The 18,631-nt window shown below is 31.6% G+C and overlaps 1 protein-coding gene across 1 annotated transcript; it reads right to left on the bottom strand.

Moving 5' to 3' along the window:
- Positions 1-10,949: 10,949 nt before the first annotated feature.
- LOC126693022 (NAC domain-containing protein 87-like) lies at positions 10,950-13,349 on the bottom strand. Its single transcript, XM_050388874.1, has 3 exons — positions 12,770-13,349; positions 12,193-12,473; positions 10,950-11,942 (listed from the first exon to the last, which is right to left on the bottom strand). Exons 1-3 carry the CDS (start codon positions 12,954-12,956, stop codon positions 11,259-11,261), a joined length of 1,152 nt encoding a protein of 383 aa, XP_050244831.1. The 5' UTR covers positions 12,957-13,349; the 3' UTR covers positions 10,950-11,258.
- Between the last annotated feature and the right edge of the window lie 5,282 nt (positions 13,350-18,631).

Raw genomic sequence — 18,631 nt, 5'->3', positions numbered from 1 at the left:
TTAGTTTGAGAGGAAGAGAGAGGTGGGTAGTTTGTAGAGTGGATGTTGGATTTTTTGGCCAAATGTGTGGGTTTGAGAGAAAGAGAAATGAATAAATAAATTAATAGAATAATAAATAATAAATGTGATGTTGGGTGAATTGTAAAATGATGTGGTAAAAAAAAAAAAGGTTTTTAGATTGTAAGATGGGTTTTTTATAGACTCCTGAATACATTAGCCTTTTCAAACTAGTATTTAGCCAAATATTTAGCTAAACCCACTTAAAAGGTGTGTATATTAGCCTCAATAAACTAGTGTGAAAAACTAACATAAGAACAGTACCTCGCTACAATGAACGAGTCTTCTTCATCGCTACTTCAAAAAATAATTTTTTTAATTCATTTTTTCACCTAATTCTTTCTCTTGGTTCAACTCTCACATCTCTTTTCTCTCTTTCATGCGAGTAATTCTTAGGTTCTCTCGAAGCACAGAAAATGGTGTTCTCTCTTTTCACATTCATAGTGGGTCCACTCATTAAATTCATGAGAGGATGGGGTACAATTTCTCAGTACTCCGGGAGTACTTCTTAAGAATTTTCCCTTTAATGCACTCACCTCTCTCTCTCTCTCTCTCTCTCTCTCTCTCTCTCTCTCATGCACTCATCCACATAGATAACAGGCAATAGTAGATAGGTTTAGGTGGTGGAAAATGGTGGTTGGATCACAAATTGTGGTGGGTGACAGTGGTTGAATTGTGATTTTGGGTTTTGCCTGGGTTGCAATTTAGGTTTTCTGTGCAAACTAGTGTGGCTCGTGATGGGGATGATGTACTTGAGAAAAGAATAGTGTAAAAATAGTAGCTACAATATGATACGTGAGAAAATAATAGGAGATGCAAACGATTGATTTCATGGGGTATAAGATGATTGAAAGCTCAAATAGTGTAAAACACTATAGCTTGTTTAAACTCCCAAATCTTAATTATGGCTTGATTAATTTTAATCTAAACACACTTGATGTGGAATATACGTGATTAACAAATTAATTTATCTAAGCTCTCAACAATTGCATAGATGAACAAATAAGTGCAATGCTAAAATGGAAAGGGCAGTGAGTAAAAAAATTGTAAACTTAAGATAACATGGCAATGTGTTATCAAAGAAGAAACCGAAGAATTTGGCAAAAAATCTCTCCGCGACCCTCCAAGTCGAAATGCTCCACTAGTGAATAAGTTGGATTACAAAGATACCAAAAAGATCTTCCAAGTCTAATCTACCCAAATTACTTAAGCCCTCCAAGCTCCAACTACCAACAGAATTCTCAGAGTCTTGTCTTCACTAATTTCCCAGATCTCGCAATACCATCTAATTGCATTTGCCAACCGGCTTTTTTTGGCAAATACCCAATGCTTCCTAAGTTCCAAAATAATTTCTACACTCTGAATATGTGTGAGTTGTGTTTGGATACAAATTTCCTATCAAGGTATAACAATTGAAGAGGGGAGGAGAAGAGACTATAGGGAATTCTCTCTTGAGGATGAGAGCTCTCTCTAACAAGGTGTGTGTGTTGTAGAAATCTTTCTAGGGTTTTCTTTTGAATAGCCTCTTTTCAGTTTTGTGGATAATGAGAATATATATAGTATGAGTGAAGGGTATAAGAGTTACACTTAAAATCATCTAGGCAGAGAGTTTCGCGGGTCACTCGTGGGTTAGCCAAGTCGCAAAGTGACTCATGAAATATATAGCTTGACACTTGACTCTTTAGCTTCCAACATGTGCTTTTCATGTGACCTTTCGCGGGTCATCCACTTGTGAGTCAGTTGTGAGCAAGTTGCAAACTTCACTGTCTTGACCAATCTTCACAAATTTAATACTAAACTCATTACAATAAATCCCACAAAAATACAAGGAAATAAATTAATGTAATTACAACATTTTTTGTCATAGAATAAATCTAACATAAATGTTATGTGAAAAACCATAACTTAACAATGATAAAATATAAAAACCCATTTTTATTTGAACAGGGAAGAAGGCTTTCTAGGAAATTTTGTTTTTCCTAGTGAAAGAAAGAAAGAAAAAGCTGAAGTGAATTTTTGACATGTTATTGAAAGAAAGAGAAAAAGCTGAAGTGAAGGAAAAATTTATGGAAAATTGCGAATGGATTTTGACATTTGCTGGGTTGTGCGGTTGCCCCAGTGGGTGTGCTGGTTGTCCTCGGTGAATGTGGAATTTGGGATTAAAAATGTGAATGTTAGAAAATAATACTCATATTCAATTTCAAGTATTGACTCTGCATGTTGAATTAGATGCCCAAGTTGTTGTAAATCTTGTGCAATCTAAGAAAGTTATTAATAACTCATGTGTTGCTCTGCTCAATGACTGCAAGTACCTCCTAGAGTTTCAGCATGTCAAGGTCACCCATGTGTTTAGGGAGGCGAATAGATGCGCCGATAACCTTGCTAGAGCAGGCTGTTCTTTTTCTGGAAATTTTGTTGTACTTGATGCACCCCACAATGATGGCTTATGTAATATTTTAAATGCGGATGCTGATGGTTTGTATACTCTAAGGCTTTCAACCAGAACATCGCCTTTTATGGCTAATTATTATTAATGCAGTACCCTCTTAACCAAAAAAAAAAAAAAAAATTCAAGTATTGAGGCTGATGTATGTATATGAAAACTCTAGAGAGCTAAACTAAAAAAAGTAGAATTTTTTGGGTTACTTTAACTAAAATATTTAGTAGACTAATGCGAATGCTCTAAATGTTTGGAAAATAGATGGTTGTCAATAGATTAAGAAAAAACCAAGAGTCTTGTAATTTTTAGTGATATGTTATATTTTTGTTTGTTAGGAGGACCATAGTTTGAATTCTACCCTTCTCAATACCGTAATTATTGAATTATAATTTTTTTATATTAAAAAAAAAACGAATATCTTGATGGAGAAATTCAATAAAATTTTCTCAATAATTTTAGTAAAAAAAAAAAAGCTTTTATTGCCTAGGATTTTTTAATATTTTTTACAAGAAAAAGTTTATGGACATAACAAAATGTCAAAATATTTTTGCAATTCTTATTTTTAGTTGTTGTGGATTTTGCTATAATTTTTTATTATTTAATTTAATTTTGACCTATCGGTTGATACTTCAACTATTGTAAAAATGTTGTGATATTTTTGTTGTGTTCACATAATAACTCTTTTTACAAAGAACTTTCCAGTACTTACAATGTCTCTATCAGCCTACCTTTAAGGTCCGTTTGGATATCACTTATTATGCTAAAAACTAAAAATTGAAAACACTGTAACAAAATAATTTTTAAATATATGAATAGTGCCGTAAGACCAATTTTTAATGAAAGTTTTATTAAAAAAAGAGGTTTGTGGGTCCCGTAAACATTGCATGAGACCCACTGGATAGCCACAAAATGCACTTCTCAAAAAAAAAAAAAAAAAAAAAAAAGGCCAGACACAGGACACTAGACACAATCCAAACGTATACTTAGTCAAATATTTCTAGATATCATTCTCAGCTTTTATGATCACAAAACCAAGATATCACAAAATCTAAATGAAATTAAAACAGTGACTATAAAACTTCTTTAGAACTAAAAATCGCCTTATCAGTAAACTATAAATCATCAAGATAGGTTGCCAATACTAATATTTCTTATATCAATTAATTGATCCTGTTCCTTCTTGAAAAATATTTTTGGCTCCTGTCAGTATTCACCTCTCCATTTTCTTTGTGGAAACAGTCCATCAAACCATCTAATTTCACATGAGTTCTAATATTTTAAGAACTTTTGTCTCCCTTTCCTTTTGGTGCACAAGGAACAATTTCCCGAATTCAAAAGGGTTTTGTTCTATTACTTTAAATAACTTGTCTTGTTGTTGAATCCAGAAAGTGTGCATGCAAGATGGTCTTGAAAGTAAAAGTGGGTATCAATGACAACCCGAAACACATGGAAAACCTATAATATTCTCCACTCTCCATGTGTCTACGGAATAATTTTCTCTGGAAAAATGTCATATATATATATATATATATATATATATCCCATGTAATTTCAAACTTTCAATAATATAAAGCTTCAATAAGAAACCTGTTCCCAAGGAAACTGCTATGAAGTTTCATATAAGAAATTGGGGGGGATCGAGAATGTCGGTACGTACTGTCGGTTTTTCTGTCCTGAGCTTATTGGAAATATATGCTGATGCTGTTATGAGTAGACGTCATGCATGCATGCATGTATATCAATTAACATGCAATATTCTAGAACAGGGTTTTAGTGGAAATTAACAATATTATTGTAATGCTTTTCACTTTGATTTTAATGTGAGGTATATCTGATTCACACTACACTTTTGATTTAGGCAGGTATATATGCGAATGCGATCACTCTTTGTCAAACAACAGCTCAAGTATTAGGTTAAAGTTTGATCAAAAGTCAATGTGAATAACAACTTATGGGAAATTTCCATTCATTCCCTTTCACAAGTATTATATTCACTGTAATTAATATATGACTCCAGTTCGATCGAATATTTAATACTTTACTTTACACATGATAAAGAATTAAAGTGGACAGATTTCCATTCCGCGAGACATTTACTGAAATTTTTACGAGTCTCCGTATTCCACTCTCCTTTTCTATTGTTTATGATATTTTCTTTCTTTTTAAAAAAAGAATATTATATTATATATTATTATACCTTCTAACTTTAATCTAATATTCAATTCAATATTTTATTTTATTTTTTTAGTTGCGTAATGTTCAATTTAGTTGTTTTGTTTAGTTCTATATCTAATCTCACCGTTAATTTAGTATTTTCATTTTCCAAAATAATATCGTTTTAGATGAATTTAATAGAGTAAATTGAAAAGAAGTGGATGAAATGACTACATTAAAAATGAATGAAAGTTATAGAAGTAAAAATGAAAATAGCGAAACTTAAAAGATTGAATTGAAACTCCAATATCAATTACCTTAGGAGAATAGTTTGGCTTCTTGGCTAATACAACATTAAGTCTACCCCTTGAAGTTTATTTATTTTTAATTGTTAAAAAAGTTAACAAAAGTATATTTATACTGCAAAAATTGAGATTTAAAATATTGTAGTTAATAAGTAAATAAATTAAAATTTTAAAAGCAAAAGGATCACATATATATCCAATATCATGCGTAACATGTGCATCCGGACACATTTGGCATCCAACCCAAAATGGTTTCCTTAGTCCAAATTTGCAACATTTGGCCAAATAAGCAAACAGTACATACATGTGCCATATGAAGGCAAAGTTGAACAATTATATGAACGAGCAATTTTGAACATATTAGAGAAAATGTGATCGACGTGTATTCACGTATCATATATATATATATATATAATATAATATTATATTAGTATAGTAGCAACAAAAAAATTGAGTGACTCATACTCATAGTGTTGTTAGGTGTAAAGTTATTAACTAAAAGTCAAATTTTCAATTAAAATGATGTTCTACTATGTATATCATGTTCTCATCAAGGAATGCTTTGATTAAATTTTTTCACTCTTTAAAAGTAGTTGACTACTATTGATTCAGTTTTAGGATTGTTGGACGCAACTACCGTTTTGATGGGGGCTGTTGATTCTTATTAATTACAGACATTACCTGATGGTAAATAACACTATTGCCTTACCAAGTGACTTCTTGTGATGTGTGTGTGTGTTTTGGATGAGAGATCTCACAGTTACCTTGGATATTGCAGTATATTATTAATACATTTTTTATAATTAATTTGATTGTTATAACTTATAACAGTGAAGAATAAATTATTCAAACATTAATTCTCTTAATAAAGAAAAACAAGTTATGTCGTTAAACAACAAAACTCTTAACATATCATTAATATTGTTTACTCAAATTAAGAATGAAATAAGGTCAAATAGTGGATTCTAATTAGTTCAACTTGTAAAACTTATGGTCGAATGAGAAATTTAGAGTTTAAATTTTGTTTATATACACCAAAAATCAATTGATGTCTTAACCTAACAATAAAGTACAACTATCATGGAGCAAACATTAAAGATTTAAATTCTACCTTGTCTGTCAAAAATAGGGTCAAATAAGAACAATTCGTCTTCTAATTGTTTGGTTTCTTTGGCGAACTAAGTAAATTACTTACTTTTGCCTCATAAGTGAAAATAGAATAATAACAAGTAAAATTACGAGACTTCAAAAGTTCATATGACAAAATATTATGAGATTAACCAAAAGTAGAATGTCTTTAGTTTTTTTTATATTGTACAAGTTATGTTACTGAGGTAAAACACTTTTGACCCCCATCTCCAACTGTCTAGTTAAAAGCTACAAGACTTTTGGCGTACTATTAATATTGTTCACCCAAAAAAAAATATATAATAGGGTAAAAACCAAAACACAAACAATGTTGCAATGTTTTAACTATTTTTTTTATAATTAATTGTTTGGTTTCTTTGCCAATTAAATAAACTAGTCGCTAACCCGTGCGATGCACAAGATAATTAAATAAATATTAAAACTATCCAGTTTTACTTGAAGGTACTATAACTTGAAAATGATAACAAAAAACTTATGCTACATGAATGCAATTCATGTATAGTTAAATTCATTAACATAAAAGTGCTCTTACATTTGCTTTGATATGTATAGAAGACAAAAGAATTACTACACAGTATAAATATATAATTGCTCTTAATATAGTGACTTCTTAAAATTAAGTCTCTAACATCTACCTAACCCATTGTGACTCCAAAAGTTCTTACATGTAGGCATTTTGAACAATCCTTTTTATATGAGATTAGTGAAAAATGTACTTCAAATCATCATCATTATGTGCAAGGATATACCTATAAAGTGGTAGTGATATAGAAGATGGACGAAAAACTTTTTCAAATTAGTTAATGAATATAGACCCAGAAAAGTAAACTAGAAGGCATAATGTCCTCATATTGTAATAAGAAGAGTAATATTATGATAATTGGTGAATGTCAAATGATTGTAGTGGAACTTAGGAAACTAATTTATAGGTTGAAAGTTTCAACTCTCATATTTTCAATTAAGAGGCCATATTTAATTTAAAAATTGCATAAGAAATTTTAGAGCATACTTTTTTTTTATAGGAATTTTAGAGCAAACCTTATTTTGGGTTCTTGCATCTATTGGACCTAATTTTCAAAACTTTTATTTCCTACCCAACACTGCAAGTTTGATTACAGAGAAAAAATGTGTACCCCATTTTTTTTTTTTTTTTAGAATAAACGACTGAACATGTACCCCATTTATGATAGAAAATTGTTAATTTTAAAAAGGTAAAGGGAAAAACAAAGTGAACATGAAATAAATGGAAGAGGAACATGCTATTATGTCTAAACTGTCATTTAGATCATCAACCCAAATTGAAACTTAATCCTATTTATAGAGAAGATGCATGATATAATAATCCTCAATTTCAAACCAAATTATCAGTGCATAATATCACTAATTTTGAAAAATAAACATGCATATTAGACAAAACTCGATGTCAAAAAAGATTCTTAAACCCAAAAAGCTTTGTCCTTTAAATTTGCACTAACGGCTCTCAATTACTAGATAAAAAGGACTGCCAAAGCTTCTATTAAAAGAGTAAGAGAAAAAGAAATTACTCGGTAAAAAACTATAGTGAAGAAAGAAAATATTTAAATTTGAGCTTCCAAAGAACAACACAAATTTCAGTCAATTGTCAAAACAAGGACTCTGCCCTCATTCATACAAATAACAAATAAAACAGTAATAAAACGATGAGTTAGTCTCTATTTGCAACAACCTGAGAATGACTTAGTATGAAATGAAACTCAGCCAACAGTGCTTTTGCCATTCTCATGATCTTGCTGGAGTGTACCTGAATGTATTCAAAGCAATATTTGCTGAGTAATACTACATACACAAACTATTTTACAATATTTTTACAAAATGCTGATGTGGCTTTAGCATTTTCCAAATAGTTATTGTAAATAAAAATGTGATGTTAGTGATGGGTCCCTATTAGAACTAATAAGAATTTGTCAAAGCCATATCAGCAATTTGTAAAAATATTGTAAAATAGTTTGTGTCTATAGCATTACTCATATTTGTTCCTTGCGTAAACACCCACAATTCGAACTCCTTCTTTGTAAGCCTTTGCCGCACCTCACTACATTGTTGCAAAACATCTGAATGCACTAACAATAAAAGCGTTAGACATTGGGCGGCTCAAAATTGGTTGAATTAGCTTCATTGGCTTGGTGGGTATACTATCAATGGGGTGGTTTTATGCATCTGTACGTTTTTAGTTTAGGATTTTCATAGATCAAATTTTGTAGTCGGGGTTTTCAAAACTGTGAAGGGGTTAGTTAAAAAATTAAAAATTTTAAAAATAGGTGGAAAATTGTGAGGCCTCGAAAGTTTATGCATCAAATTTTAGTAAAATTAACAAATAATCAAACATCTTCGGTATTATAGCATATATAGATTACTTACTATTAAGAGTTTTGTAACTAAATTATCAAACATCTCCCTGATATTTTCAATAAAAACATATAAATTTTAAATCTTATTACCCATGGTAACTATTGAATAATAAAAAATAAAAATAAAAACCCTTACTTTTTTCGGTTAATCCAAAGCAAACCAGTGAAAATGGGAAAGGTAAATTCTGCCGTCAAAACTCTATTGAAGTCGGTGTCGGTTAAAAAAAGAAAAAGGTTGAGATGGGAAAGATGACAAGAAGATGAGGTGAGCCGTTATAGGCTTATAGGCAAAGCAGCAGCAAAGACTTTGGTTCATTTTCAATTTTCATATATGTAGAGAGAGAGAGAGACAGCGATGTGCAAAAGGATTATTATGTGGTGGGGCTTTCTTATTGGTTGGTGCGCCACCTCCACAGTCCACACCCGTGTTTTCATGCAACAAATCAGGCCTTTCCAATTTCTCTACAAGACTCATTTTTATATAGTATAGTTTAGTTTTTGCTTAACATCAATCATCACTACTTTGTAATTTCTTTCTTTCAAGTCTAAACAATTGTGAAATAAGCCTTTAAAATAGACGGTTAACTTTCCCGCAAGTATGTACTCCTTATAGGACGCTTTGCTTTGAATGGAAAGTAAAACCTTTAATGGAAACAAAAAATATATATATATTGGAGCATTTCACTCGCATTCACATGAACCTTTCTTCTCTTCCAATAACCGATACCCTTATCCCAAAACCCCCGCCACCTCTACCGTGCTCTCTCTCTCTCTCTCTCTATACATACATATATATATTTTATATATATATAAAGTAAAACAACCCCAGATCGATGAAGAAAAAGAGAGAACAATATTATATAGGGATAGATAAAGAATGAGAAAAGTATGCAAAATCAGGTGGACCCTGAATAATGATCAGCTTAAGCATTAAGAATTTAGATACTGCTTGAAAAGGATCTTTTTGATTAGTTATTATAGAGATCGATATTAATAAGCATGTTCCGATAAGATAACACGTAAGATTAATTTACTAGTTAACAGCTCAGCTGAGCTCATCATCATATATATGATTATAATCAAACGATGTTTGCTTAGTTGGGCACACATGCAATAATTAAGTTCCGTTTGGGCAAAAGATTTTTAACGCTCTTCAAGATCACTATGATTGCAATAGTTACTGTTTTTAAATTGCTTGATTACGCCTGCCCAAGATGGATCTTCTGCACGGATTCAGGGAATATATGATCCTCAGAATACGTACTTTCAGGGAATATGATTCACGTGAGTTTTGGTCTTATTTGTTTGGTTAACTACTTTTTTTGAGATTACTATGTCATCGGTACTTTCTTCTCTTTTATGTTAAAAACCTTATTACATATTTTCTATTGCATTTTTTATACGCACTTCCTTTTAATATCGTGCTTTAATCATGTGGCAGTATGTTTATACACGATGAGTATATAATAAGGAATGTGCGGCTATTATTTCCCTTCATTCATTTAATAGTGCTGCAAAACAACATTAAAAAGAATGAGAAGATTCTTCTGTGCTTCAATAGCATAGTACAAATGCAGTAAATTTAAGTATGTACATGGACAATTTGCAGTACTTCTAAATTTTTCATGGGAAACCAATTATATATATGTTGGTACAACAATAATGCAGACCCTAAGAACCTTTGGAACACCACAAATTTGAAAGTTTTTCATGTATACGAAATTCAAATCATGAAATGATACGTCTCTCTTTTCATCAAACATTCATTAATTTGTGGCCTTAATAAAACCACTTGGAGTAGTGCCTTAAGCCATGCCTCGATGAAAACACAGAAAAATACTGCTCACCTTATTATCGTTGGATTATTTTCCCATTTCCAAAATATCGAAGTTCCAAGGACAAAATATAAATGCGTTTGTGCCTAGATATTTCTAATTGTTCAAAAGTACATAAGTGATCATATTAATTTCTTGTACAAAATAAAATTGGCAAAAGTTATTATAAATAGCTAAGAAGTTTTTTTTTTTTTTTTTTTTTTTTTTTTTTTTTTTTTTTGTGTGTGTGTGTGAATGAAAAAATGTTTTTTCATTAAAAAAAAACAAATATATTAAGACAACCACCAAAAAAAAATAAAGTAGACTATTAATTAGAGACGGAGGGAATAGGTTATACCAATCTCCGTATATGATCTGTATATAGTGATAAATGAAGATTCTTTATCATTTTTTCATATGGAGTAAATAACTGATTAATATGATATGAAATTGGAGCAGCGTTTCTATATATATATATATATATATATTGACCCTAATGTACCGAAATGGTAATAAAAAATAAAAATTCAAGACTATTAGCTAGAGCCTATTGGAAGATCAGTGTAATATGACTTTGAATATTGAATAATCACAATATCAAATAGAGTTTAAATACACAAAACAAAAGGAAAGGAAAAAAAAAGAAAAGAAAACCCAAATCCACTAATATAAAGAAAGAATAGATGTGTACATGAGAGTATTATGTTCATGAAACCTTTCCTTGGTATGTTCTATATATCAATAAAAATGCAACGTGAAAGGTTTGGACATCATGAATCTATACAGTATCTATGTGTCCAGCAAGAACTTTTTTTTTTCCTGACTAATTTAATTAACCTAGTGGAAAAGACTGGTATTTGAGATAAAAACAACACTATAACCTAAGAATTAAAAAGCAGCGCAGCTATAAATTGCTCCACGCTTGATTTGTAGCTAACTTGTATTTGTCAGTTCAGTAGTCCCAATTAAAGCGATCGAAATCTGCAATGGGGCCAAGTGATGGACCCTCAATAAGGTCATCATAAGATCTGTTATCTTGTTGCTTTGAAACCAAAGACGAAATCTCAGCATTCATGTCTGCAGTGCTAAGTCCTGTGTCTTGTGAGTGGCTCACCATAGACATGGACTGATTTGATGAGAACTGCTCCACCTTGCACTGCCTCTCTAAAATACCTTGTTCATTGACTCCAAATCCATAGGTGCTGCTTGGGATTGATGAACTAGTACCAGTACTCCTCCCTTGGTGCAAATAGCCAGATTGGATTGGATTGGACGGAAAGTTGAAAGGATATTGATTTGGAAGCTGAGTTTGAGGATATAAACCCTGGTTCGGAATTGGGTTATGGTAGGAAGTGTTTGTGGGCATTTGAAACATCTTCTGGTCTTGTTGCTGTTGCTGTTGGTCATTTGAGAAGTAAGAGGAGGACCCTTTGAATGGGAAGTTGTTATTGTCAACATAGCCAGGCTTGTTGGTGTTGGTGTCTGAAAATGAAGGATCCATGAGAGGTGGGAGTGAAGAAATATCCAACAGATCATCCCCAAAAGAGTTCATCCTCAATAGCCCATCTGGGGTTGAGGACAGCTTTTTGATCCCACTATTATTCTTGTGGAAAATTCTGCAGACAACCCATTCATCCTGCAATAAAACGTACAATTAATATCATTCAATTTACCGTCTGTCTTCAATTAATTAGTTAAGAGGTATTCCTCACAGTTTACCAAATAAAAAGCAAAAGTCAATACAATTGGGACCCCACGAAAAAAAAGTTTCAACCAACAGAAAAAATAAAGCTAGCAGATCATGAAGATGGAAAATAGCCATGATGACAATAAAATCTCAACTTTCTTTTGCAGAATCCAAGGTGAGATAATAATATACACGTTACCTTTGCAGTCTTGGGGAGGTTGTAGTAGGAGAATTTGCCTTCAAGTCTGTACTCGTGCATGACCCAGTTTGTTTTCTCTCCTTTTGGAGCTCTCCCTTTGTAGAACACGAGGGTCTTCTTCATCCCAACAAGGCAGCCTTTTCCTTTGTATATCTCTTTATCCTTTCCTGTGGCTTTCCAATATCCAGATTCAGTTGCTCGATTCGTTCGCATCCCTGTTGGATATTTCCTATCCCTCTGGCAAAAGAAGTACCACTCTTTCTCTCCCATCTTCGCTTTCTCTGCAAAACCATGCCAAGATTAATTCACTAGTAGATCGATATTCCATAACAAAATTAACATATATATATAACCCTTCACATGAATATAAATATAAAGCATACCACTGATATCTCCTGTTGTTTCCAACAGATTCGAAAAGAGAATATATATAACCCTTCACATGAATATAAATATATAGCAAACCACTGATATCTCCTGTTGTTTCCAACAGATTCGAAAAGAGAATATATATATATATATATATATATATGTAGCATACAAATTATGAAAGAAAGAAGAAGAAGAAAAAACTTACTTGGCAAGTCCCATGGTTCACACTTATTGAGATCAGCTTCACCAATAGCACTTGCACTGAAATTGCTATTCACCACCTTCTCTGTAAGATAACAAGTTATAATCTCCTCATCCGTGGGGTGAAATCGAAAGCCCGGAGGCAAATCGATGAGCTCCTCTCCTTTGTTAACCACGATTGCTTCTTCCATGAATAAAATCTACAGCTGGTACTCGATTTCTATAAATATATAAGGATTGAAAGAATATATAAATCAAATCCACTAGTATTCTCAAAAAATAAAAAACCCAACAAGCTTTAGAGATATATATATATATATCACAAGCCTACACACCAGCAAAAAAATATATATAAAAGGCAAGGCTGCTAAGAAGAAAAACTGAAAAGAATACTACAAGAAAAGAAGGAGAGGAAAGGAGATAAGATTTATGGGAAAGAGAGTTTGTACTTGAAAAGGAGAAAAATGAAAAAAGAGCAGTTCAAGAAAGTAGAGCAAAGGGGAAAAGGTAAGCTTAAATAGAGGAGCTTCTTTAACAGCTCATTCATACGATCCGTGGGCTGCAAGACTCTTACTGGGGAAGTCTTATTTAGAGAGAGAGAGAGAGAATTTGTTTTTGTGTTTTGTGTTTTGTGTTTTTGTATTTTTATTTATTTATTTGAGTGTCCTATCTGGGTGGTTTCTAAACCATCTACCCTGTTTGAAAAGAACGAGAAAATGATAAAAGAAATGATAAAATAAGGAGCTTTCTATGTAGTAGGGGGACCCATGTTTCCTTCCAGAACACCTTTTTTTCAGTTTTCACATTAAATAACAACTTTATCCGCTATATCTTAAACCTAACTTCTAAGAATTTCACTGCATGTTTCATTTACATAAATTAATTACAAAGTCTCTGTTCAAAGTTTAAGAAACTTTCTTTCTTTCTTTGCTTTTATAATCCTACTAGCTGCTTTGTAATAAGTTCTCATCCACGCATTTGTCCAATTTTTTTTTTTTTTTTTTTTAATTATAAATCCTTCTGAGGCTCACCAGCTTTAGATGGTTAAGTCTTTGGCTTGGCTCAGCTAGTCAATATGCATCTTCGATAAATGTATGCAGCATGACTAGTCATATATATTCTGCTAAGAAAATTTTTAGATTAAGCCAACTGATTCCCCATTAATGCAGATAAAAAGGGCGACCCATTAAAGCGAATCTAGGGGCCATTGCATTGACACTTAAAAGTCAAAAGAAAATGGAAAAAAATTAATCTTTTTCTTTTTTCTTTTTTCTTTTTTAGAACATTGGAAAATATTAGCTGGCCGGCATGTAAAAGTCTTACCAATGAAAAAAATATTACAACTTGACAACTGTTTTCACCGTTTATTTCTCTATTAATATAGAATTTAAACAAATCTTATTATATCCAAGGCACATGCAGGTCTCTTATGCCTTCTCTTTTTTATCTTTTTTCTTTTTCTTTTTTGAGATAGAGTTTCAACTTATAGCGTCTTTTCCTGATAATAGATTTTTATCAATAGACCAAAACATCAATCATTTTTTGGTGTAAGCGAGGATTGAACCCAGATCTCTTATTCAACTATCAGAAATTTTATCAATTTAGTTAACTGGAACCCACTCTCATGTCTTATCTATAAGAATATAAATAAAATTTAATACTATATGGGAAATACGGTGAACATGATCACATGTAACACAATTTTAACTCTAGTTTAAAAAATTGACAATTATTAGTTAGTTTACATTATAAATGAAACAAATATAATAATATTGTACACATTTACATAATGTGTATAATATTGTATATATTTCTTTAATCTACCATGTAAATCTTATATGAATAGTACAATATAAATTAATAATTTTTTTTTAAAAAATATTGTTATGTGTAATTATCTGCTAAAATTGCCGGTTAAAAAAAAGGTTGTCATTTTCAATTTGTCATCTACTAATTTTATTTTCACTACATAAAATAAAAGATATCCAAGGGACTAGTTCGAGGAGTATTATTGAGGCAACTTTGGCAACTTCCATGAAGTTTCTATGAAAATCTCTAAAATAAATTTTAGTTAAACCCTGTTTGGCGGAAAACAGGTATTGACAATATATGGCCCTTCCCCACTAAATAAGCCATTAGGTGTTCCATTAAATCCTAGCGTTGTAGCATAAATAGTCCATTAAGCAGGCCAAGTGGCCAATCACCCCCCCCCCCCCCCCCCCCCACACCAAAAAAAAAAGCTTAACATTAAAGAGTAAAGACAACTGCATCAAAGGCCTTCGAGCCAGGTCACGTTTAGATGTCTTATTGCTAGCTTGATAGAACATATATTCTGATAAAAATAAAAAAACTCTAACTTTGGCTTAAAAGTTGAACCAATTTTAGAAGCAATATGGTTTTTTATTTTTTTTTATTACACCAACATTCCACAAAGCTAACATACTAAAAAGTGCTTCTGCTTCCCAGCTAGTGAAGAATATTAATTATTATTATTTTTCTGATAATGTTTTATTTCCTTTTTATGATAATGGTTATATTCTTCATCTCTAAATATCCCATTATGCATATTCTTTATTCTATAATAATTATTTTTAATAAAAAAAAGGGTTTTGATAATGTATTAAAACTATATATACAAGTCAAATAAATTAAGTTTAAGTTGGACCAAACTCGTCTAAAAAATCTATTGTAGTATATTTTTAGTTGGAGCTACCAGTATTGATCTGAAAAGTAAGCAAGAGAGTACAAATACATACTATTATTTTGTGGTGTAAAACCCAAGCTACGTAACTGGGTTTTGCCGAGCCGCACATGCTCCCTCATTCAACAACAACTCAAAAGAACAAGTGGGGAGGAAATAATAAAAAAAAAAAACACAGGCATAGTCAATAGTCATAAACATCGAACGCGAAGGTCGGAGGGAGAGAAAGTAAACATTTCGGCGCTGACTCAGAAAATGAAGCCGGCTTTTTAAACTGTTTCTAACACACTTCTCAGAGAGAGAGAGAAAGAAAGAAAGAAGAATAGAACCGTCTCTAACACAACTACCTTTTTCTTTTTTTTTGCAACTTTCTATGTACTGTGTTTGTTACCAAATTGAATATGCCAAACTATAGTTTAAACCAATCATCTTTCAATGGTTGCGCCTCCTACTCAATTACTTGCTACCACTCTTCATTAAATTGATGAATTCTAATTCTAGATTCAAACTGGATTGTATATCTAAATTATATTGTCCTGGTAACGGATGTTTTTAGAATATTTGTTAATATAAATTTTATAAAAATTATACTTTCCCAAAAAAAAAAAAAAGAATCATTTGACTTACAAATGATCAAAAAATCTCGATTGAATTTAAACATTTTGACATTTTGTTGCATTAAATTAATTTCAACCACTTAATTATATTGACAAATACAAGATAAATAGTAATTGTTTTTAATGATAATTAAATTCAATCATATGTTTAGGTTAAGCATAAGTTTGAGCTTAGTTAGCTTATTGTTTAAAGTGTGTTAAATTATATTTGTACTTTGAAATTATAAGAAAAAAAAGATTTTAAAAAATTGTACATAAAAATTAAAAGTTGAAAAAAAAAAAAAAAGATGGTGTAAAATACAAACTAATTAGATGAATAGTATATCGGTATCATTGAGGAATTCAAATTAATACCAAATTGTATTGACATTAATTAGCATTTGGATGTTTGTGAATTGTGTGAGTTGATCGGTGGATAACGATAACTTAACTGAAACCTCTACTCAAGGGCTGGGTGCTGAGAATATGCTTATTCGCTCGCATCTCAGTGGCCAAGTTATTCCATAATTGAGTTTTTTAGCCTTTATTATTTTATCTTTGTTTTTCTGTCCTAGTATTCTATGCTATTCTTCCGATAATATTATTTACTAATATAATACGTGAAAAAAAAAATACTTAAATAAAAAGAGTAGGACGTGAGATACGGAATGAATCTCGCTAGTTTAAAATAATTGGGTAATAATAAAAATCAAGTTTTAATTAATTAATTAACAAACGCGTGGACCACAACCTAATCATAACAGGTCATTACTCAATACCCAATTAGCAAAAAATCAAATGGAAAAGAAGCCTTGAGGAAGTGCTTTACATTACTAAAAAGCTTAATTAATTAGCCCCCTTAATTCTCTCTGTTTCTCTCTTCAAAAATGTTGACTTTTGCTCCACGAAACTGCAAAGCAAAAATAGTCCAAAGGCTCATCATCCCCAATTGGCAATTGCTGACGATTTCTGACGAATAACCACACCTCATTTTGGCAATTCTCATATTATTATATTTCATCATTTGGTTGGCCACTTGGCTTACAAAACTTAGCACCATATACATGTATACGTCATGTATGAGAGAATAGCCCCACAATACAAGCCGCTCGATTGTTATGGTGTTGGGAGTCCATTGATAAATCTCAGCCGTTTGATAGGAAGATTTCATGATGTCACTCAATTATTTAATAAGAATACTAATCCTTGTGTGGATATAACATTTTTACACTCAATTTCACAATTTAAAATAATTTGATAAATCCGAGCCATTTAATTGATATCCCGCAATGTTACTCAATTATTGAATATGAATACATTTACAAACCAATCCGCCTACACATACGATATTTTTACACCCAATTTCATGACTTCTAAGTAATTTGACAAATCTGAGGTATTTGATGATTTTGAAGAATGTGATATCACTTAATTATTGAAGAAGAACACCATCTTTATTTCGCCTATGAATATAACATTTTCACACCTTTTTTTTCTTTTCTTTTCTTTTGAAAATCATAACATTTTTACACTTAATTTTATAATTTGTTGATTTGTGCGATTGCGAGTGGTTAACGAAAAGTGATAGGTCGCGTAAGGCAAAAATCACCCACCACTTATGGTCAAACATGACACATCAATTAGGTGTGTGATCGGTTTTATCTCTCAAATTATTCTCGTTAGACTACAATTACACCTTATTAGCTTAAAGTATCACATCGTTGGCAATGTTATTTAACTTTACATAATCTTCTTAATCCTAATAATTAATAGGATAATGTAGACTTTTAAGACTTGAATCATGTGCGCCGTGGCGGCAGCTATTATTGATAGAGTAAACACGCAGAATTAGCAGCATGCGAAGGTGTGTAGGTCCCAGGATTGAAGCTCCCAACACTGTTTCATGGGTTGAGACAGTTGGCTGCAATTCAGACAGATAGGATTATTTATCATTTTTTTCATTAGCTAAGGCAAGCCTCATGGCAAGCACAAGCCACCTAAGCTTTGATTTAAAAAAAAAAAAAAAAGGTTCTAAATTTGTTTCTAATCTCAAAATTTTCTTTTCGTTAATTAATGGGCAATAGCTAATTAAAAAAATGGGATCCTGATTCGTTAAAAGTCAAGAAATTTGACTTTTAATTATTGGAGTCGGTAATGGTATAAGAGTTGTATTCATACACGACCTACCTTCTATACTTTCTATGCTAATAACGTCCCCCACCTTCTCTCTCTCTCTCTCAAACTCACACTCTCTCCATATCTATCTCTCTTTATATAATTCGTTCAGATTTCAGAGTACTGACTGCGCCTAACTGCGCGCTCCCCATTCCCCAATATCAAACTTAACGGCCTCACCAGCGTCAAAACAAGACATTCTTGGGAGGCACTATAATAAGGGGAGGCAGTGATTAAGGTTAAATAATTTTTTTTTTTTTTTTTATTGTAATCAACCAACTTTTTAGTGCAATCATGCTTGATTCAGTTTTAAAAGTTTATTTATTTTAATTTATTTCTTTTTAATGCCTAATAACACTGGTTAGCAAATTCTTTAAATTAAATAGCGGACTTA

This window comes from Quercus robur, chromosome 7 (genome assembly GCF_932294415.1).
Source record: "Quercus robur chromosome 7, dhQueRobu3.1, whole genome shotgun sequence".
Lineage (NCBI taxonomy): Eukaryota > Viridiplantae > Streptophyta > Magnoliopsida > Fagales > Fagaceae > Quercus > Quercus robur.
The sequence above is the reverse complement of the archived record's forward strand: the minus strand, read 5'-3'. Positions and strand labels throughout refer to the sequence as shown.